The 23,019-nt window shown below is 38.0% G+C and overlaps 1 protein-coding gene across 1 annotated transcript; it reads right to left on the minus strand.

Annotated features, from left to right (window-relative positions):
* Positions 1-1,159: 1,159 nt before the first annotated feature.
* On the minus strand, positions 1,160-2,235 carry LOC149922126 (uncharacterized). The gene is made up of 2 exons (XM_090162251.1): positions 1,273-2,235; positions 1,160-1,219 (listed from the first exon to the last, which is right to left on the minus strand). The coding sequence occupies exons 1-2, from the start codon at positions 2,233-2,235 to the stop codon at positions 1,160-1,162; spliced, it is 1,023 nt and encodes a 340-aa protein (XP_090018377.1).
* Between the last annotated feature and the right edge of the window lie 20,784 nt (positions 2,236-23,019).

A 23,019-nucleotide genomic window follows, 5' to 3' on the forward strand; every position in this document is an offset into this window, starting at 1 on the left:
ACATTTAAGAGTGGTAATAAAAGAAGCTTCTTCAGCACAATATTACAAGAAACCAATTTTCTTCCAGTCCAAATCCTAAATGAAGAGTTACCAATAATACCCACTGAAGTACCTGCTATAACCACAAATAGAATCTCTCTGCCTCTTGAAATATTTGACATAATGCAGTGCAGAAATGAAGTTGTAGATATTATAGAGAAAGGTATGAGACTAACTCCACCACATCTGAAAATAACCTTGGCCGCAGCACATATTCTGGAGCGTGAAACGAGATCGCAGTCCAACTGCCATATGTGGAAGAACGAAAGGCTGGAACGCATTACAGCTTCCAAATTTGGTATTATATACAAAAGGAAGAAAGCTGTAACTCAAGAATTTGTTAATTTGATTATGAATGGAGCAGATTTAACAAGAAACAAATTTGCACAAGAGGGTCTAAACAATGAAAATGCGGTCGCTAATAAATATGAAAATAGATGTGGAAATGTTGAAATGTTTAACGTAGGTCTGTGCATAAACCCATCTCTGCCTATGTTAGGGGCTTCACCGGATAGATTAGTATTCAATAAAACCACTAAGGAATATATACTCCTAGAAATAAAAACTTTATCAAAATGCAAGTTGAATGGAATTTCAATAGCAGAAGCCATAGGCAAGAAAGATCCTACAGTTGCATTTCTAAAAAGAGATGAAAATGGTGAACTACGTTGTGATAAAAAACACAAGTTTTGGTACCAGATACAAGGTCAACTTGGTATTACTGGTATAAACTTCTGTGATTTGGTTGTTGATTGTGGCGACGATTTTCCATTTCACGAAAGGATAACTTTTGATAAATATTGTTTTTGTAACCATGCAGATGCTTTCAAAATTAGTAAACTTCTATTCTGAAAATGTTATTCCATGTATAAAGCTAAAAAATACTTCTAGTTCTACTTCTATTGAACTAGTAAAAAAGGGTAACATATAATGGTGATCATTCCTATATTTAAAAGGTCATTGACTTTTTAGTGTAAAAATTTGTACCTGATATATTTTAGTGAGAAACCTTTTGTACGTGATAATTAATTTTTAGTGAGAAATCAAACTTTTTGTACCTGATGAAATTAGTAGTAAAACACTTATTATTTTCATTTAAACTACATTTAACAATGGTTCATTACAGAAATTTGTCAAATATGCACAAATCTTCCATACTTTCTGTAGCAGTGCACGCATGCTATTTGGGAAAACTTTATTTAGTAAATGATATTTTTTAACACTTCGTATTACACGTTCAACATGTATCCTCACACTTGCAATGTCCCTAGTTCTATTTTCTTCTTCTTTTGACAGTTGGGTTTTCTTCCCCAAAAACGGCGGAATATTTAACTGGATATTTTTGCCTTTTAACAACGGTTCAATAGTAAATCCTCGGTCTGCCATTATTGCATCACCTGCTTCCAACAGTCTCAATATTTGGCTTTGTTCAGTGACTTCCAAATCGGACATTCGACCCGGCACAAGGTCGGAAGCAAAACTCACAAAACCATTTGGAGCTATTCCTATGAGTCCCTTTGCAGTGCTATGGTGCTTATATGATGACCAAGTGTCACTTTGCGTTGTGTAGTCACGAGGAGTCTGTATGAACAACTCAGTCGCGTCTATTATTGCACGCGTGGTAGGATACAATCTCCTAAATTCTTCCGGCATGACTTTGTCGACAGCTTCTCTTGATGGCCAAATATTCAGTTGCGATAATCGTTTATATAGTAAATCAAACCATGTTATACATAAGTTCGAGCCAGTGGACACTGAGATCCCAAAGCGGTACGCCAAATCATCTTCAAATAACCCTACTTTTAAACGACAGAGTACCAAAAATAGCTGATTTTTCAAATCTAACACCATTGGTCTCCCAGTGCTCCCTGACATTTTTCTTTCAGTTTTTCTTTCATAGCCACCAGGACAGCTATAGTATGCAAGATTAGGTAAATCAGGCTCGATATATTGAAACAAAGTATTGAAAACTTCCTCCAATTTAAAGCCAGTATAGAAGTGCAACATGTTTGAGTTCAACATACTATTTAAGGAAAATTTCTGAGTTTTCTCCAAATACCGTATACGCTCTTTTAATGATTTGTTCGCAGTTTCCACTGAGCAAATTGTTTCTTTAAGGCTTACAATTTCTGCATTTTCAGATGAAAGACGGCTATTGGTTCTTGAAAGCTCTTTTATTTTTTTTTTCAAGGCCATTGTTTTGCTTCTTCAGAATATCATTTGCTTCAGTGAGTTTCCCCATATCATTTAACATGACAACAAGCATTTCTATGGTTTTTTGTTGATTTGAAATATTTTAAGATAGTACATCAAAATCTTGAACTAAGCTATAGTTGTGATCTTTAAAGAAATGAAACCAATTAATAAAAGTAAGTGCATAAAAACCAAAATAATTTTTACCATTGGTGTTATCAGCAGAATTTTCAGAGAAGGATTTCTTCAAAGATAGCTGGGTATGGACAATGTTATTTTGATAAGCAACTAAATTAGCGGGCTCATCAGGTACAACAACATAATTTGAAACTTCGCTGAATGATCCACTCTCTAGTGTAGTTTCTGTCCCATTTACTTCATGGTAAAAATAACGGGGCATGTTTTGACCGTACTTTTTCTGGCCATCTTTGCTAAAATGAAATCCACACACTTTTTGGTACTTGGAGCCCATAATTTTGCGCAGTGGGGTGTTCCATGGTCTCTTATTAGATTGATTAAGGAAATCCTTGGTGTTTACATTTATTTCGTGAATCCATTCCGCACGGAGGCTTTCATCTTTTGGAAATGAGCTAAAAGTTGTATTTATATTTTTGTACGTTGAATTATTACAACCAGGAACGCAACATTTGCGACCACCACCCGTTCCTCTAGTTGACATAATCATAGAGAAAGAAGGAAGGGGAGAGATATTTAGAAAGGGGACGACGTAAACTCGACGTTGCGCATCGTCATAATATGTGAGAATTTGAAACTTTGATCCACAGTGAAAGCTTGGATTAACAATAGTAGTGCCTACCTGGATATATCACTCTAGCTTTCCGCGTGCATTTCCTAAGTGTTTGTTACGGGTTCTGCCTTGTAAAAGGCTTCGTGTTACGGGAATTTCGGAAATTCTCCGTTAACTTCGCCAAAGCGGCGCTGCTGTCGCAAAAGTCATTTACTTGTCAGGATTTTTCCAAGTCATATATCCAGGTAGGCACTACTATTGTTAATCCAAGGTGAAAGAGACAGCTGTGGTTCTGCCTCGTGCTTATAGGTAGTGAGTTTTTAATTAAAAGGGTTTACCACACAAAGTGCTGCTATAGAATTGCAATAGCAACACTAGATATACTAGTCAAGAAATTTAAATTATGCCATATAAAATTATAACTTACTTTTAGCTTGGAGGAATAAAACAAGTATACAGGAGTTGCGGAGAGCTGCGAAATCGGTTTCGTCAGTGACCGTTAACTCGCGCGAGACGGAGGGGTTCAAACGCGACTAGCGCCAACTGCATTCGGAATTTTGCAACTATTCTCATTTTATAGCATTGTTTTCGCGGCGTCTGGTTGGTTTTATTCCTCCAAACAAATACGAGTCATTTTGGAAAAAGGCGCCAACAATTTAGAAATGTTTCAAAACAAACCAGACGACGCGAAAACAATGATATAAAATGATAATAGTTGCAAAATTCCGTATGCAGCTGGCGCTAGTCGCGTTTGAACCCCTCCGTCTCGCGCGAGTTCACGGTCACTGACGAAATCGAATTCGCAGCTCTCCGCAACTCCTGTATACTTGTTTTATTCCTCCAAGCTTTTAGTTCTATATTAAATTTTTACCGATTCTACCGAACTTTGGTAAGCCTTTGCCAAAAAACGCAAACGAACAGAGAAAGCTCTCTCTTGACATGTCGTAGTTGCGCACAACGATGCGCGTTATTGTACAAGATTCCGTCGGTAACCATGGTAGCCATATGACGCGAAGAGCCACTTCGTGAAAAGGGGAAATACATAGAAATTCGCCTTCACCATCTCTCCCCTTCCTTCTTTCTCTATGACATAATAGACAAAAGAACCTTTAATATAATAATTCAAATTAAACTTCATTAAATATCTCATTGTGATAATTAACGTACACACGGTTGGTATTTCAACTTATAAATTGTTATGAAAGAGTATTAAACAATTGGAAACCTAAATATGAATAATTAATTAGTATTAAGTTTCTCTTTTTTTAGAGTGATACATTAATTATTAACTAACCTTTGATTTGTATGCAGGGCCGGCACCACCTTAAGCTACAATGCGTAGGAGGGTGGTGGCAGAGAGTGTAAAGTCGCTTCGCTACAGAGAGGCGCCTCTTCCTATCCCCGTAATGTTAAAATTTCGTGGTACGTTTTTTCCCCTTGAGAGCGTTGAAGAAGCAGACGACGGTGTTTGCAATTCCCGGACACACGATGGCACTGTAAAATTGCTTATCAAAGAAAAATAAAATTTGCTCTCAGTAGGTTAAAGTTGAATTCAGCTCAGTCAGCTGTGATGTTGAATTATTTTAACTATTTAAGTAAAACAGTTGATTTCGTAAGAAATATAAAAGTAAGTACAAGAAAAATCCCTCCCTATTTTATTTCATTATTATCAACTGTACTTTTTTAATATATCAAAAGAAATTCGTGGAATCTAAAGTGGAATATTTTATGGGCTGGCCAAATCTTAATTAAATATAATCTTTGTCAGTGAATTGTCCTTTACCTTGCAAAACCCAATGGTTATCATATTTGGACAATTCTTCATCATGGTCCAGGAGCTGGTACTTTAAACGAGTCTGTTTAAAATAAAGTCATCCAAATTGTCAATTCAATATGAATCTGATGGTTTTAAGAGGCTATTGACTGATGCAGCTCTGTACGCTGCCTGGTATTGTTGAGGATTTGGATGATCTCAATTGTCTCCTTATTGGCCAATGGAACCAAAGTAGTTTTCTAAAAATCTTGACTAATTCTTCCAGTTACTAAGAACTTAAAACCAAAATTATCCTTTATATTATTCCATAGGAGTAGCAAAGACTGAATTGATAGTTTCCACCCTTCAATACAAGGTAAGGTTTTATACCTACAGTTCTGAAGCTACCATGTATTAAACCTTTCCAATTTTTCTTTCCGCATTGGTATGTGGATGGATTGATCAGTCATTGCTCTCTTACAGTGTGTTTCATTGTTTAATGTCCTGCTATTGCAGCAATCAAAAAGGCCGTTCATGTGTAAGAGGAACTCTGCTGTGTATGTGCTTTCAATTGTTAAAACTCTCCTAATCCCATTGAACAGCCATTTGAATTAGAAACACTTTGACTGCAAATTTGGGCAGCTAAACTGACTTTCATGTTAGAAAATGCTGGTAACTTGATATGTTTACGTTTCAGCATATGTGTGCTTTGAAACTTACCAATTTCTTGGTCTATTTTGAAAAAATGTTCTAGGACTGCCCAAGAAACTAGATTGCCTTCCACTATTATGGGATACCGTTTGAAATTGTTCCTCACACTTTTCAAGAGATGTGGAGGATCAATTTCAATGAATGGCTTTTCCACTGATATCCCCATACTTTTGAACAAATTTTGATTGCCTGTTCCTTGGTCACAGACTACAGCTTTGACAATAAGGCCAATACGTTTTAGGTGAGTTACGCAATCATGAAGCAATATCTTCAAAGTCTGTTCGTGACAAGCATCTTTTGTGAGGAAGTAACCAATTGGTGGTTTGAATTTCAGTTTTATGTCATTCACCATGAACACTAGGGCCTGATTTGCGTACTATTTTGACCTTCCATATGGACCGAAGTCTACGAAACCCGAGGGGGTAGCCACTTAAGAAATATGGTGTACAAATAGCGAGAAATAAAAATAAACATTCCTAGAAATCCACAAGAAATATTGGAAATATCAGAAATATTTGGAAATCTGGTTTACAATTTTTTTCCAAGTGCCTACCCCCTCGACGAAACCTTCAATGTTATCGTTTTCATTATTGTCAAAATGTTTAGTTGAATGGCTATAATTATGTTCAGTACAAATATATTTGAATGGAATAGAATTCAATATATAGTTCTGGGTTTAAATTCATAGGAATTGACTTCATCCAGTAAAAAAAAATTCATTTAAAGCTAGTGTTCATCATTGTGAATATTTTATATAAATTATCATTTTCTTCGTTGAATTGATTTTGGAGGGCATAATTTGGCATTTGTAGTGCTGCGTTTACCTTACACAAGATTGTAGTTGTAATATGATCTTCAGGTGCATTTATATTTGCTACTATTTGAATTAATTATAAATGAACATAAGGCAGTAAGAGACCATGGCGGGATATGTTTTTGCCTTCAGTTTACCTAGGGAAAACCGTCGTTTCATTGGAATTTTCCAACAAAAATAGTAGGTGTAGCTAATGGTGTAAGCCGGTTTTTGGTTTTGATATTCATAAAACAATCGTCAGTGAAATGAAGACCGCAAAATACGTGGTTAAAGTGCAAGTAATCTGTAGTTTTATTTTGGAGCTTTTCACTGTTTACATTTTGCAGCCACTGCAGTACTATTAAGTTTTAAGAAATGTTAATGCTTATTAAATTAAAACGCGTATTCACCGGTCTTTATCCCTTGGAAACTTGAAAAAAAAAAAAGACAGACGCGTGGTTACCTTTTTATTCGATTTACAATTTTTAGCCGAACAAGACATTTCAAAATAAATTAAACTTGCAAAAATACCTAAAACACTTCCTTTTTTGCGTCTTCTCAAACTCTAATCTAGCGCGCGCCGGAGATACTACTAGCGCCATCAAACGCCCGGGAATTGTGGACATTCTCGGCGAATAAAATCGTACCACGGATTTTTTAAAGAGAGGCGCCTCTCTGTAGCGAAGCGACTTTACACTCTCTGGTGGTGGCAAGCAATGCATGCCACGCGATCGAGCCAACAGCTCCCTACACTAACTATTACCGTTAACCTCAACAAGAATTTCCCGCTACATGGTGCGGAAGCCATTTATGGTCAGAAAAATGTCGAAGTGATATATCGGTGCTATGAAATTAGTAATTACTAGTGTTGTAAGTTTTATTTTTCCGGAAAATTAACAACACTAGTAATTACTAATTTCGGAGGCACCGTATATATGCAGGTAGACCGGTCTCGCTCTATTTAGGGCTCATCAGTACCGTACGGTAAATCTGGATTGCGACTAACACAACAAAAAGAGAAGCTAAACTTAAAAATTACAAAACTCATTGCGTAGCAACGGACAGCTGAATAGGGGGATAAGCTTCGTGCGTAGTTTAAATTTTGGTCATAAGTATCGCCGCCTACCAACCGAGTTTTAAATTGAATAAATAAAAAATGTTTTAATCAAAGCAGTTGGAAGGTTGATTTAAGGGGTAGTTGGGATCTATGAAGGCACAGATATTGGAAATGTTTCAGAATTAAAGAGTTATTTTTTGGAATTATTTTAAAAAGCAAAATATATTTCTAAAATAATTTCCATCGATTTTCCTCACCTTTTATAGATTTTAAAACCCTTTCCTTAAATTTGAGCCTTGAAACTGTAACAGTAAACTGAGAAAATTTTAAATTTTAAAGGAGTACGCGTGTTTAGTTCAGAATTAAGTATATAAGTGGTCGGGATACTTCCGCCATGGGTGTCCCCACCCCTATCGCCACGTATCCCGCCGTGGCGTGGCCGTTACACGTATCTCACCCTGATTAATCAGTTATTGTGTGTGTGCTGGTGTCTAAGGCCTAGGGTCGACACCGATGTGTGCGAGTCTCAAACAAAAAAAAGCCCTGTACAGACGTCTGCTATGCTGTCGTAACTGGATTCTACAGTTTTGTGTTTCAACTTTCAAACTACTACTCAGAAAATATTATAACCTTAATTAACATGCTGTTTTATATGTTAAATTAAAATTTTGTATAAATACATAAGAAATTAAACGGTTAAAGGAATTTTCAACTTTCTATGTAAGCTAATTCTCTTAAAGGGAATATAACCTCAGGTATTTGGTGTGGAACACCAAAGCTTGCAGCTCTGGCCGCTCTTGCCTTTCGCTCTAAAAATGTTTGGCGCCACTGTACAGGGAAATTTGAAAAATTGAAGGGGTCTTCCATAAAGATTGCTTTGCAGGTTATATTCCCTTTAATGAATTTATAAAAGAGACATGTACTAAATTCGAAAACCCGTCCAACAGCGCTAACACCCGACCACTATTGCCCCCTATTGGGAAAAATGCGCGATCGCGGACCTACGTCATTTTGGGGGCAATTTTTTAGGGTTTGTTTTCAAAAATAATACACGTGGTCGTCGTAGTAAATATCCTGGAATATTTATTCACAGTTATCATATCTAGTGTGGTTATTAATGTATTTTTTTACGTACTAGGTTCATAATTAGTATAATATATATAATTATATAATATTAAACATATACTTTCCTAGAATCGTTAACATTAATCTAAAAATGAGGGGCCAATATGGCAGGATTTTCGAATTACAACCGCCACTTATTTCCAAATTTCGACTTAGTCAACACAAGATGGCGTTCGGGAAACCGGAAATTTTTGCTTGATTTTGCTTCCAATTTTTTTATTTGCACCTTTTCCCCGCCTACTAAAATGGCCGCCCGTTACTTTTGGTGGACGACCGATTTAGTACGTATGAAGGTACCAGAGGCATGTCCTGGATTTATCATTATTTGGCCCATGATCTATCCAAGTCTGCACTTATTATTTTAAACTTCTGGTTTAAAGTAGAATTATACATCAGTATTTAAATTTGGCATGCATAATGATCCTCACAATTCAAGTAACCGCTGGTAGTAAAAAAGAGTAACATTTAGAGTTACATTAAAATGACCACATTTCTTTCTAGAAAGGCCTGATGAAATGTGTAACTGCAGTACCCTGTTTGAATTGTTAAAGGGACTTTCAAGAAAGACTTAGTCGAATTGAAATAAGCCATTCAGTCGTAACTTTGGGTTCACAATGTACGGAAACTGAATTACGTATTTTAAATTGACTAGAGGGTCTCTTGGAAGTCTTTTTAATAAAAGAAAATTCATGACTTATCTTTTCTAAGCTAAAGGACAAGACACATGGCTCTCCTTGCACTTGCAGGCTCTCTCTATAGGAAGAGAATATCATCTGTTGTTCGTGAAAATAGAATAATAATAATAATATACAAATTTCCTCTGTTAACTTGAACAGTCTTGATTAAATTTATTGCAAATCTCTTTTATTGATGACTTTTTTACTAGTTTAGTTTCTATAATGAGTTTCAGCAATTTAAATGCTGTAATTTTACACTTAATCCTTTACAATTTAAAATTTTCTCAGTTTACTGTTACAGTTTCAAGGCTCAAATTTAAGGAAAGGGGTTTAAAATCTATAAAAGGTGAGGAAAATCGATGGAAATTATTTTAGAAATATATTTTGCTTTTTAAAATAATTCCAAAAAATAACTCTTTAATTCTAAAACATTTCCAATATCTGTGCCTTCATAGATCCCAACTACCCCTTAAATCAACCTTCGAACTGCTTTGATTAAAGCATTTTTTATTTAATAGCTGTCCCTTTGCTCTGCCTGACAGGGCACATTATTCCTAAAATTAATAATTTAAAATAAAAGCCATAAGTTAGAAAATAAATAGGTTTAATTTTAAATATATTTTGAACAGAAATTTTAATATTATTGAATGTAATTTAATATATTGAATATTATTTTAAATATTTTACTTAACATTGGGAAATAATGATGATAATTGGTTATGTCAAATTGAGTTTTAATTTCCCATTAAGACTTAGATAACAAGCTAATAGGTGTATAACTGGTTCTAGTAAGCAAGTCAAATATGCTAATTTTGGTAAAACTTTCATTAAAAAACAGACCTTTGATGATATAGTGTTTATGGGTAGCATAGCATGATTTGTGAAGCGCTTTTAATCGTTTACTTTTATCTCAATCATGTATCAAGAGTTTCCAACTCTGCCGAGCTTTCAAATAAAAAACCAACCATGTGTAATTTATATTCACCGAGGCAAAGTGTAATTTATATTCACTAACGCTACTAACGCAAACGTGTAATTTATATTCACTAACGCTGCTAACGCAAACGTGTAATTTATAGCCACAAAGGCAAACATTTATCAACAGTACTTGAATGGTGGGTCTCCAGCCGTGTTCAGGCTGTACTACCTTACAAGTTTTTCCCATTAAGACTTAGATAACAAGCTAATAGGTGTATAACTGGTTCTAGTAAGCAAGTCAAATATGCTAATTTTGGTAAAACGTTCATTAAAAACAGACCTTTGATGAGATAGTGTTTATGGGTAGCATAGCATGATTTAATCGTTTACTTTTATCTCAATCATGTATCAAGAGTTTCCAATTCTGCTGAGCTTTCAAATTAAAAACCAACCATGTGTAATTTATATTCACCGAGGCAAAGTGTAATTTATATTCACTAACGCAAACGTGTAATTTATAGCCACAAAGGCAAACATTTATCAACAGTACTTGAATGGTGGGTCTCCAGCCGTGTTCAGGCTGTACTACCTTACAAGTTTTACAACAGTACGGCTCGTACACTACTGATGATAACTGATCCTCAAATAATAATAATTTCAGTCTACTCACTCGTTAAGCTTTTGAATAATTAAGACGCCTTTACATAGAGGATTAGGTATGATTTTAGTATGAGTGTTGCCCCCCCCCCCGCTAGATGGCGTTTTTGTTTCTCAATTTCCTGTAAAATGAAAATTCAGGGTACAAACGGTACGAGAGTACCAATATTTTAGACTTGATTTTGTTAATATTTATATTATTAGTACCTCAAAAATTTGGTTTTTGGCGTTTTGTACATAAAATAACTTAAAAACAACAACATCCACTTCTTGTACCTTTTATTGTACAAGAAGTGGATGTTGTTGTTTTTAAGTTATTGTTACTTGTCCATGTTTGGCAAAAACCAAGATTGCAAATGGCTTCCAGTTGGAGATATTTTCGCCAATATCATAAAATATTTGTAGATAAATTTTTTTCTCAAATATGATATAAGTATATTAATTTAAAACAATGTTTTCAATTGTACCCAACCCAACCCAACCTAACCAAACCTAACCTAACCTAAATAGCTAAAATCTACCCAATATTAAACTGATATAAGCTTAACTTAGAGCAATAATCTTTAACAAAACGGCTGTGGAGGCGTTCTGCAACGTGACAGATACTACATTTACCGCTGAGCAGAACAACCGTCGAATCGCTAGAGAGCGTAACAGATCCAACATGTCCTCTTGGCCTAGAGGCCCTGAGACGGTGCATAGTTTCGTGGGATAATGTGTTATATATAAAAGAGAACAAGCCGCAGAACGATAAAGCACCATAGTCGAAATCGATTTTGTAGGTCAAAAACCTATGAAACCTACGATATATCCCAATATTCGTCTACTTTGGTCTAAAATCTAAAAAATGCTATAAAAAACACATGAAAAATCCGTTTAAATTTTAAACACTCTATAATATAATAAAAAAAATCATTAGTTTTGTCTACATATAATAATTGTATCTTCGTGTACCCTACGGAATATCAAAATTTATTAATATGACCAAATTGCGCCCTCTACTGGTGTTAACACTCATAGTAAAATCTTACCGAGGATGAAGTGCCCAGAATGTTTATTGTTATGAAAAATTATTCAAATATTTACCATACTTCATTACTGTAATTAAAATTACCAAAATTATTTACACAATGCTAGATGGATACACCTAAATTAAAATTTAATGATTCATTTTTTTTAATCAGCTTGTTAAAAACACTTATGGAAGAGATAAAACAAAATTAACTCTAAACTAAATTTCACTTTCCACAAAATTCTTTCTGGTACTACTAAATTATCTAAATACTTTATTTTTTACCTAGAATATATGATCGGGTAATTCGGGTTCTACGGGCTAATTTTCCCTACGAAGCAAAGGCTTAACGATTAAATGATAATTACTATTACACTGCAATTAAATTAATTGCGATATTGATAATTTTTAGTTAAAAAATACTTAATTACGTATAAATAATGAGATTTAAATAAAGTTCCCATAAGAAATGGTTTATTATTTCTTGAGTAAATTCCGAAAAACAACGTTAACTCGAAGACGGACAAAATTTGATTTTTGCATTTTTCCGGGAAACTGAATTTGAGCTGATCAGTTGGCCTTCCATGTCAAAAATGATACACTAACTCATTACAGTACGAAGGTTCTTATCTACAGTCGACTAACTTCCGTTAAATGACGGGACTATAATACGTTTCTCGCTAATACATTAAAATTAATTGTAGTACTGCCAGACAATAATTGTTGACAGTAAGTATAATCCCGCTAGGGATCCACAATACTGAATCTTGGGCATGAAAATCGCTTAAAATAAAGTCTTAAAATTTTTAGCGACCAGACTATTGATTATCCTGCGCTTGGCTGTATTAATTTTAGCCATAGGAAATCGCGCTGACCCCTTAAATAAGAATGGCCTACCGGCCATTCTTAATATATGAAAGTTGTCTGCTCGTTCACTATTATCTCTGCGTAACAGCTGAAAGTTCAAAGGTCGTCTGCTATTTCTTCACATATTTAATTGATGGATATTAAGGCAGATGGCGCTATATTTCCTAAGCTCGAAGCCTATAGTGGCCTATTTACCGATTTCAAAATGAGGTACTCGCGCCTGAAACCACTTTTACATTATGAAGAAAAACAACTTATTTACGTGCTTTTATACCCAAGTACAAAATGAATTATAAAACCTGCATGAGTGGTCAAATCTCCATGGAATTACCAGAGAGGGTAAAGTCGCCCCACGAGACTTATAAGGATACCAATAACGTGTTAAGGTTCCTTAGAATCACAGCAGAGCTGAGGTCATGCCCTAAAATTCACAAGTAGCACGATCTAAAGATTACAAACACTACTCAGGAGTCAGGTAGCAACAAAACGTATGCAGGGTGTCGTTTTTTGCTCGGAAACGGTGTTTTTAGAAAAAAGTATTAAAGGTAGAGTTTTGATATTTTCAGGGTATACGTATAAAATCAGGAACTATCTAATTTCTAAATTTTAGAAAAACTTTCTAAAACATGTATTTTTTGACTTTCAATGAGTAAGTTTTGTAGAATATACTTGAAAACGTACAAATAAAATTGGTTCGATTTTTCACAAAGATCATGAAAAATAACCAGTGGTTATCGGAGGCTATAGTCATATTCACTTACTTTGTGCTAGGGTGTTGTGTTTGTTGCTCCTAGCTTTGTGTGTGCCTATTTTATAGCTTTGCAGCATAGCACATTTCATTAGTCTCGTATGAAATCAAAGGTTCAATAATACCCCCTGAGATAAAGTTTTTTAGTTTGTAAACACCTTTATGATCTAATAATGAGGACTCGATTTTACATAACATTATTTTTACATCATAATGATTTGTACCAATTAAATTTATAATTTAAAGCAACACTAGTCATCAGTGTCTTATTCCAGTCAGGTACGCCTGTTCACAGTCAGCGAGAGCGCGCTTTAATGGTTGAATTGTTGGGTCCATGGAACCGTAATGTTACTAGAGTTACCCAGCTGTTTCAAGATCGCTTTCCTAACAGAAGACCAAGTTGTAACGCCGTTATCAGAGCTGTTCTGGACTTCAACGATAATGGAAATGTCAATCTCAGATTCCGCGGTCAAGGCCATCACAACATCGACATGGACGACATTGCACAAGCCGATTTTGTAGTACACCCGTAAGCACTATAGAAGTGCGAGCTGAGGACTGGGGTTTAACCAGGGATCATGTCTGGAGAGGTCTTCGCCATCACCACTTTCATCCGTTCCGAGTGACTCAAATCGATGTTCCATATCTCCATCACGAAGAGCTTGATGGAGATATGGAACGTCGATTTGATTTTTGCAACTAACTTGGCATCATGTATGACGGAAACCCCGAAACAACCACATGTGGAGTGACGTAAATCCTCACAGGGGATTTCCTCATCAATACCAAGTGCAGCTTAGACTAAACGGCTGGGACGGTTTTGTTGGTGATCGTTTTCGTTTTTTCTTATCAATCACAATCAATGCACAGAACTACCTGGCCTTCCTTCAAAACGTAGCAGTGAATTCTTTTCGCTAATTGCTGACGCCTCTGATACCACCATGACGGTGCCCCAGTACATAAAGCTCGTCTTGTTCCCTCAGCGTTGGATTGGAAGGAACGGTCCCGCGAGTTGGTCTTCAAAGTCACCAGATTTAACACCACTTGATTTTTTTCTGTAGGGCTTCATCAAAGCGCGTGTATACCAGATGCCTGTCGAAAGCATTAACGAGCTACGATAAAAAAGAGGTTGAAGCATTCCAATTGGTCACTCCTGATATGATCCAGTGCTCATTTCGAGCATTTCTCCGCAGTAAAGCAACCTGTATCGCGGAAAACGGGGATATTATTGAACCGTTTCTGTTCATTGGCTGATGATCAGAGATAGGCAAAAACCAAATTTCTGAGCTCGCGCTCTTCTCTTTCACAGTGAGTAGCTCGAGCCCACGCTCGCGCTCATCTCTTTTAGTACAAGAGCGCGAGCCCACGCTCGCGCTCATCTCTTTTAGTACAAGAGGGCGGGCCCACGCTCGCGCTCATCTCTTTTAGTACAAGAGGGCGGGCCCACGCTCGCGCTCATCTCTTTTAGTACAAGAGGGCGAGCCCACGCTCGCGCTTTTCTCTTTTCTCCGGAAGAGTGGAGCTCGCGCTCGCGCTCTTCTCTTTTTTTCCGAAGAGTCGAGCTCGCGCCCAAAAATAGCTCTCTGCCGATCTCTGCTGATAATAATAAAAAAGATAAAAAAGACTACACTCGTTATACTTGCTTTCATGTTTCAAACAGTGGTGTTGCTAATGGGGGGCGGTGGGGGCGGCCCGCACCGGTGCCACTCGTTAGGGGCCGTTTTGGGGGGTGACACCTGACCGTGGAAAAAATAAAAACTTACACAACTAGATAAATTTGAAATAAAAATTTTACACGTTTTGACTAGTATAAGTAGCACACTGTAACGAATATTTTTCGATACGTTACCCCTCTTTTAGATATTGTAGGGAAACAATTATTTTACGTCCCTCGGAATCCCCATATGGTCGCGTTGGATAGTTTGTAGGAATGGGAAGTAGTTAGCGAAAGGCCAAAAGAGGGATCCAACGTGTTTCCATTGTTACTACTCTGCTAAAAGGAATCTCTATAGATCCCCGAAATTGCTCTCCTGTCAACCCACGCACTGATTTATAGTTTTACGATCGTATTTAGAATCGACGGTGAATAGCGTATAGTGTGCATGCCACGTGCATTTATTATTGAACTCAAACCTTTGCCAGATTTTCTCGACCAATGCTTACAATTATAGTAGTGCGCCTCGATATTATTGTTTGGTGTAATTGTCACCGAATGTGTGCGCGTCTTGTGATCTCAAGAAATTGAAACACATGTGAAACACATAGGCGCTTGAAATAAAGCCCTACGTTGAAATTTGGTGATTGGTCAAATCATAGTGTCCCTCCACGTGACAGCCCGTCATAGTAATTCGATTGGGTAACGAAAAAAACAGGATGGACCCAAAAAGCCACGTGGCTTGTCAGTGGCGGACTATGATCCTTTGAGGCCCTAGGCGCAAAAGTGTAAGGAGGCCCTTTATGTTAACCTTTTTTTACAATAAAGGAAAGGATAAATAAATTCCTCAAATAATTTGTTTTAATTTATTTATAATTATTTACATTGACTAGTTAGTAAACTTACGTTAGTATCACAACTCAAATAGCTACTTTTCGCGCTTTTAAACTTGCAAATTGATCGATAACTTTATCATAATTTAACATATTAACAATATCACTTTCTATAAACATTATAGATAAATCATTTAAATGTGTCGCCCCTAAACTATTTCTTAAATAATTTTTAGTTCTTTTTAAAACTGAAAAAGAAGGTTCGGCACTAGCATTACTTATTGGTATAGTCAAAAATATTTTTATGATCGTCTCTACGTTAGGAAATGTACTTTGCAGACCATCTTTTATGGTTTTATACATTTGAAGAAGACATGAAACGCCTTCTTCTTTGATAAATTTGATAAAATGAAATACCTCATCATCGAAGTATTCAGTATCAATATCATCTTTGTACGTATTTAATAATAATTTAACGCAAGTTTTTATATCTTCATGAGCAATGTCTTTATCACAAAATATTTGAAAATTCTCCAAGACTTTGTTGTAAATAACACTTCTATTTGCGATTTCCGCAATTATTACGTCACATATTACATTGTGTACATTAACTAAAAAAGATTATCTTGGATTGAAATACGTTTCATTCATTTCTTTTTTCGGTTTTCTTTAAAATTGTGATTTTCTGTGAGCAAATTTGCCTCAGTTTCGATATCTTCAAATCTACCTCTTAATTCCATTAGATATTGCGACAGTGATTTGAGTAAATTTGAGCCTTGAAGGACATTAGATTGGATATCTTGTAATGACTTGCTGGTGGCGTTTATTCTTTGCAGCAACGTATCCCACAAAACTGTCAACAAAGCTATTTCGTATTCATCGAATCTTTTTGCCAAATTTTTAGGCGGAAACTGCATCAGCCCTTGCTGCCCACCTGGTATCACTAATTCTTTTGATATTTTTCTTTCTATTTTTTTCTACAGAGTTCATTAAAATATTCCAACGCCGAGTAGAAGCGGAAAAATGCACATAGATGCTTTGAACAAAGTCAAAATAATGCAGGGCAGATGCAGATGTTCCGATTAAATTTAAAGAATGGCTTGCACATGGAATATAGGTGGCAGTTTTTGAATGAACTTTTATTCTAGTTTGTAAGCCTGTGTATTTTCCTGCCATATTCGTGGCATTATCGTATGACTGTCCTCGGCACTTTTTAATATCAAGCGATAGATTTTCCAAATTCGTTAATACAACATTCTCTAGATTAGCGGCATCGTGATGTTCGATTTGAAGAAACCCGAAAAATCTTTCCATTATTTCCCCTTTATTATTAACATATCTCAAAATAAAGGTTAGTTGATCACAATTCGAAATATCCGGAGTCGAAACAACAATTATAGAATAGTATAGAGCTTCTTTGACTTCAGAAATTAAACGTGTTCGTACTCGAGGGGTAAGACACTTATGATTTTTGTGTACACCGGGAGTTCGAACTCTGCAGAGTTCACGGGAGTTCGGGAGAGTTCTCGAGAGTTCGAGGGAGTTCTCGAGAGTTCGGGAGAGTTCTCGAGAGTTCGGGAGAGTTCTCGAGAGTTCGAGGGAGTTCTCGAGAGTTCGAGGGAGTTCTCGAGAGTTCGGGAGAGTTCTCGAGAGTTCGGGAGAGTTCTCGAGAGTTCGAGGGAGTTCTCGAGAGTTCGAGGGAGTTCCGGGGAGTTCGAGGGAGTTTGAGGAGAGTTCTAGGAGAGTTCGAGGGAGTACGAGGAGAGTTCGAGGGAGTTCGAGGGAGTTCGAGGAGAGTTCGAGGGAGTTCGAGGAGAGTTCGAGGAGAGTTCGAGGAGAGTTCGAGGGAGTTCGAGGAGAGTTCGAGGAGAGTTCGAGGAGAGTTCGAGGGAGTTCGAGGGAGTTCGAGGAGAGTTCGAGGAGAGTTCGAGGGAGTTCTCGAGAGTTCGGAAGAGTTCTCGAGAGTTCGAGGGAGTTCTCGAGAGTTCGAGGGAGTTCTCGAGAGTTCGAGGGAGTTCTCGAGAGTTCGAGGGAGTTCTCGAGAGTTCGAGGGAGTTCTCGAGAGTTCGAGGGAGTTCTCGAGAGTTCGAAGGAGTTCTCGAGAGTTCGAGGAGAGTTCGAGGGAGTACGAGGAGAGTTCGAGGGAGTACGAGGAGAGTTCGAGGGAGTACGAGGAGAGTTCGCGGGAGTTTGAGGAGAGTTCGAGGAGAGTTCGAGGGAGTACGAGGAGAGTTCGAGGGAGTTCGAGGGAGTTCGAGGAGAGTTCGAGGGAGTTCGAGGAGAGTTCGAGGAGAGTTCGAGGAGAGTTCGAGGGAGTTCGAGGAGAGTTCGAGGAGAGTTCGAGGAGAGTTCGAGGAGAGTTCGAGGAGAGTTCGAGGGAGTTCGAGGGAGTTCGAGGAGAGTTCGAGGGAGTTCGAGGGAGTTCGAGGAGAGTTCTCGAGAGTTCGAGGGAGTTCCGGGGAGTTCGAGGGAGTTTGAGGAGAGTTCGAGGAGAGTTCGAGGGAGTACGAGGAGAGTTCGAGGAGAGTTCGAGGAGAGTTCGAGGAGAGTTCGAGGAGAGTTCGAGGAGAGTTCTCGAGAGTTCGAGGGAGTTCGAGGAGAGTTCGAGGGAGTTCTCGAGAGTTCGGGAGAGTTCTCGAGAGTTCGGGAGAGTTCTCGAGAGTTCGAAGGAGTTCTCGAGAGTTCGAGGGAGTTCCGGGGAGTTCGAGGGAGTTTGAGGAGAGTTCTAGGAGAGTTCGAGGGAGTACGAGGAGAGTTCGAGGGAGTTCGAGGGAGTTCGAGGAGAGTTCGAGGGAGTTCGAGGAGAGTTCGAGGAGAGTTCGAGGAGAGTTCGAGGGAGTTCGAGGAGAGTTCGAGGAGAGTTCGAGGAGAGTTCGAGGGAGTTCGAGGGAGTTCGAGGAGAGTTCGAGGAGAGTTCGAGGGAGTTCTCGAGAGTTCGGAAGAGTTCTCGAGAGTTCGAGGGAGTTCTCGAGAGTTCGAGGGAGTTCTCGAGAGTTCGAGGGAGTTCTCGAGAGTTCGAGGGAGTTCTCGAGAGTTCGAGGAGAGTTCGAGGGAGTACGAGGAGAGTTCGAGGGAGTACGAGGAGAGTTCGAGGGAGTACGAGGAGAGTTCGCGGGAGTTTGAGGAGAGTTCGAGGAGAGTTCGAGGGAGTACGAGGAGAGTTCGAGGGAGTTCGAGGGAGTTCGAGGAGAGTTCGAGGGAGTTCGAGGAGAGTTCGAGGAGAGTTCGAGGAGAGTTCGAGGGAGTTCGAGGAGAGTTCGAGGAGAGTTCGAGGAGAGTTCGAGGAGAGTTCGAGGAGAGTTCGAGGGAGTTCGAGGGAGTTCGAGGAGAGTTCTCGAGAGTTCGAGGGAGTTCCGGGGAGTTCGAGGGAGTTTGAGGAGAGTTCGAGGAGAGTTCGAGGAGAGTTCGAGGAGAGTTCGAGGAGAGTTCGAGGAGAGTTCGAGGAGAGTTCGAGGAGAGTTCGAGGAGAGTTCGAGGAGAGTTCGAGGAGAGTTCGAGGGAGTTCGAGGAGAGTTCGAGGGAGTTCGAGGAGAGTTCGAGGGAGTTCGAGGAGAGTTCGAGGAGAGTTCGAGGAGAGTTCGAGGAGAGTTCGAGGGAGTTCGAGGGAGTTCGAGGGAGTTCGAGGGAGTTCGAGGAGAGTTCGAGGAGAGTTCGAGGGAGTTCGAGGAGAGTTCGAGGGAGTTCGAGGGAGTTCGAGGGAGTTCGAGGGAGTTCGAGGAGAGTTCTTGAGAGTTCGAGGGAGTTCGAGGAGAGTTCTTGAGAGTTCGCGGGAGTTCGAAGAGAGCTCTTGAGAGTTCGAGGGAGTTCGTGAGAGTTCTCTAGAGTTCAGGGGAGTTCATAAGAGTTCCAATAGCAAATGTACACCTGAGTTCTTGAGTGTCTTACCCCTCGTTCGTACTTCACCGGCCATCAAAGTTATAAATTCGTTACAAATTACATGAGATAGGTTGGTTATTTATTTTACCTTGTCCAGGAGCTCCATATTTTTCCATGTGGTTTTTTAAAAAACTATCAAATTCTGAAAGATTTTCTAAACAACTGAAAAAATTCCCCTTTCGATCGGAATGAACGTTTTCTCGGTGTCCCCGAAATGCTAATCCCATACTAGCTAAAAACTTTACTGTCGCAACAATCCTTTTTAAGACTTCCCGCCAATAATTTCTTTCTGAATCTATTTGACTGGCCATCTGAATATCCACACGTCCCGCCACAGCTAGTCGTCTTTTCAAAGCTAACATTGACGTTACGTGTTCTTTGGAGGATTCGTGATCTTTCAATATACGAGATAAATTTTTCCAGTCATTCAAACCAGTATTTAATTTGGTTTGTGCTTTTGAAAACAGTTTGCAGGGATAGCAATAAATGCATTTGCTTGTATCGGAAAATATCATCCATTCGCGATATTCCTTAGTTCCATTTGCTTTGTAACAGTAAAAATTTGATTCAGAAATACTTATGGTAGACTCGATTTCTATCGAAATATTGAATTTTAAGATTTTTTATGTCGCCTTTATTGCAAGGTTTATTTACTAAAAAATGGTCTACCATCTTTTGTGATACTAGGTTAGGCCATAATGCTATGTCATTATCAAAATGTGCTAATTCTACACATTTATTAGAATCCTCGCACGCTTCATTTCCATCATTATTAGGAGTTTCCATTTCAATGGAAATATTTTCCTCTATATACCCTTGCCCTAATGCCTCTGCTGTGTACATTTTCTCAGGAAGGTCTTCAGATTGGTTTTCAAACTGGGGTTCAGGTTCAGATCTAGTTACATGTCCGGAAGGTTTTTTCAGAAAACCAGTGAGGAAGGCTTTTTGCTTTTGAGCACATTTTTCGTTTTCAATTCTTCGTTTTCTCTTTTTCGCTCCCGATTCAAATCTTCTTTTCATTTTAATCCCTATTTTAAATGACCATTTCATAATCGTGCAATACTCTTAGAACGTGTTATCCCACCATGTGTAGAAAAACCTCCCCCAACAGCGTTTTACCCCCATATTCCGAAAATGGTTATACTACCTTTAAGCTCAAATAAGTTCAGAGTAAGCAAGTTTATTAAAGATTCCTTTTCAAAAGTGTTGATATTGCAATATATTATTAAGAGCCCGAATTTAATACGAATACCGATAATGTTTGCTGAAATTCCAGCTTGGATTACTCGCGAAAAAAAAATTGACATCAAAATTTTACTTAAAAAGGGAAAACAAAAGGTATTATTGTCTAAGCATCAGCTGTTCAGCTTTACCTCAGTAGAGGATTTAGAGTGATGGATCTATTCGAAAATATGTATCATAAGCCTAGCAAAAACCCATTGCAAAAACCTTTCAAACCAAACGGGTGGCGGGATAACTTAACAAAATGTGACCGAAATCGACACATTCACAGCAGTGATGTTCCAGGCGGTACATTTGTACTTTTTTAATACATTTTTGATTTTGAAGTACAAAAATACATTTTGAGATTTTTAATACGTATTTAGTACATTTTGTAAATTTATGTTACCAAAGTAAACTTTTAGATACGTGTTTAGTACATTTTGAAAATATATGAAACGAAAATACATTTTTATATTTTTCACATATAGTAAGTACATTTTTTAATTTGGGGGATTGTTTTAAATTTAACCATCACAAATGTTCTCCGAATTTCCATTGTAAACCCCCGCTCTCCCACCCTCCCGACCTCAGCCACCTGCATAGATAGCGAAATAGGTGTGTTTACAAAAGATCGGTGGTCACGTGTTTTCAGTAAGTTTGCGTCACTACGGTCAAATGAAATCTCGAAGTTGGCCGATAATTTAGTGTCGTCCGCTATTTAAGACAAGGCTTACCTGTCGTTTAGTTTAACAGTAAAGTGAAAGTTCTAACTGCTATAGAAGATTATTTATTTTTGCTGATAATTTTATATCTTTCAAGGTTAGTAAATTAAAAATAACTAAAACCAGACTACCTTATAATATACATAACACATAAAAATATATTTTTAATACAACCCTAGCCTTATCTATTTATTTATTTGTAACGCGGTTAATAATTTTTTTTTTTTTTAGAAGCTCGTTATGAGCGATTGTAACGGGTGGGACAATTCAGTCCGCTCGTCCATTTGATTAATCAGGGGCGAGATATGTGTTACGGCCACGCCAACGGGGGGATACTTGGGGATAGGGTTGGGACACCCGTGGCGGAAGTATGACAACCACCCGTTGGGGAATTAGTGGTCGTCCTCACACGGCCATCCACAAGCTCTGCCTCCCGGTTAATATTTAAAACTAAAATTGTCTATACGCGCAAGGTTCTTACAAGCGGCACTATATACGCGGGCCTTAGTATCAGCAGCCGGATCTTAGCAGACGATGCCTTGCTCAAACATACTGAATTCCCATGAGCCTCTATAGCAAAAATCTTTTGTAGAACCACCTATTCCGCTCATAGCTCCGACTTACTGGAATACTGGTTTTCAAGGGCAGCTGCGTTTTAAAGGCAGTTAATATTTCGGACTTCTTCTTTTGACCGTTCATCAGTATCAATAAGGGGTCCACCTCTTTTGCAGACATAGAGCAGCTTTAAATGCAGGAAATGAAGTGAATAGTGAAATCTACTTGACTGCTCTGAATCACTCGCGGGGTAACAGGTGTACATTTGTTTTGTGGAATGTTTTGTGTACTTACTACTTTTATGGTTTATTTTCGGGTTTTCACCACACAATAGATGGGGTGGGTTTTAGAAAACTTTGGACAAATATTAAAATTTGAGCAAATTTTTGTTTCCACTCATTTCTTGTATTTACAATTTTCGCGTCCATCATCTAATTTTGTGTAATGTAACATCTGAGTTATACCTAGGAACATCTGCGTTATTACAGTTTGTTCTTTTATTATAGCATATGTAACATAATTACTGATAAGTATGGCTCTGTATAACACTTCCAATGAAAAAAAATTCAATGAGACCTTGTTTCACGCGGAACATACATTAAGCGGACCCAAAAATGCAGAAATGCTTATAATCCTTGCGCTATTGAAAAGGTTACCATGAAAATGAAATCATGTGATCGCGAGGCACGAGCTAAACTTGACATGGACAAAGCCAGAAACGCGTGAGGAATTCTCACTAACTTCCGTTTCCAATCAGTAAAGTTGATGACGCGTATTTCGTCACGTAATTTAGGTCATATCCCGTGAACAAGGTTTCATTAGCGAAAATGCTTTTTGGCATACTTTTAAGTGATTAT

This window comes from Leiobunum rupestre, chromosome 11 (assembly GCF_980474605.1).
Source record: "Leiobunum rupestre chromosome 11, qqLeiRupe1.1.hap1, whole genome shotgun sequence".
Classification (NCBI taxonomy): Eukaryota; Metazoa; Arthropoda; class Arachnida; order Opiliones; family Sclerosomatidae; genus Leiobunum; species Leiobunum rupestre.

Coding starts and splice junctions, on each gene's coding strand:
- LOC149922126 (XM_090162251.1), bottom strand. CDS start 2,235: ATGGCCTTGAAAAAAAAAATAAAAGAGCTTTCAAGAACCAATAGCCGT. Junction 1,220..1,272: donor TGAGGATACATGTTGAACGT/GTAATACGAAGT, acceptor TTTCCCAAATAG/CATGCGTGCACTGCTACAGA.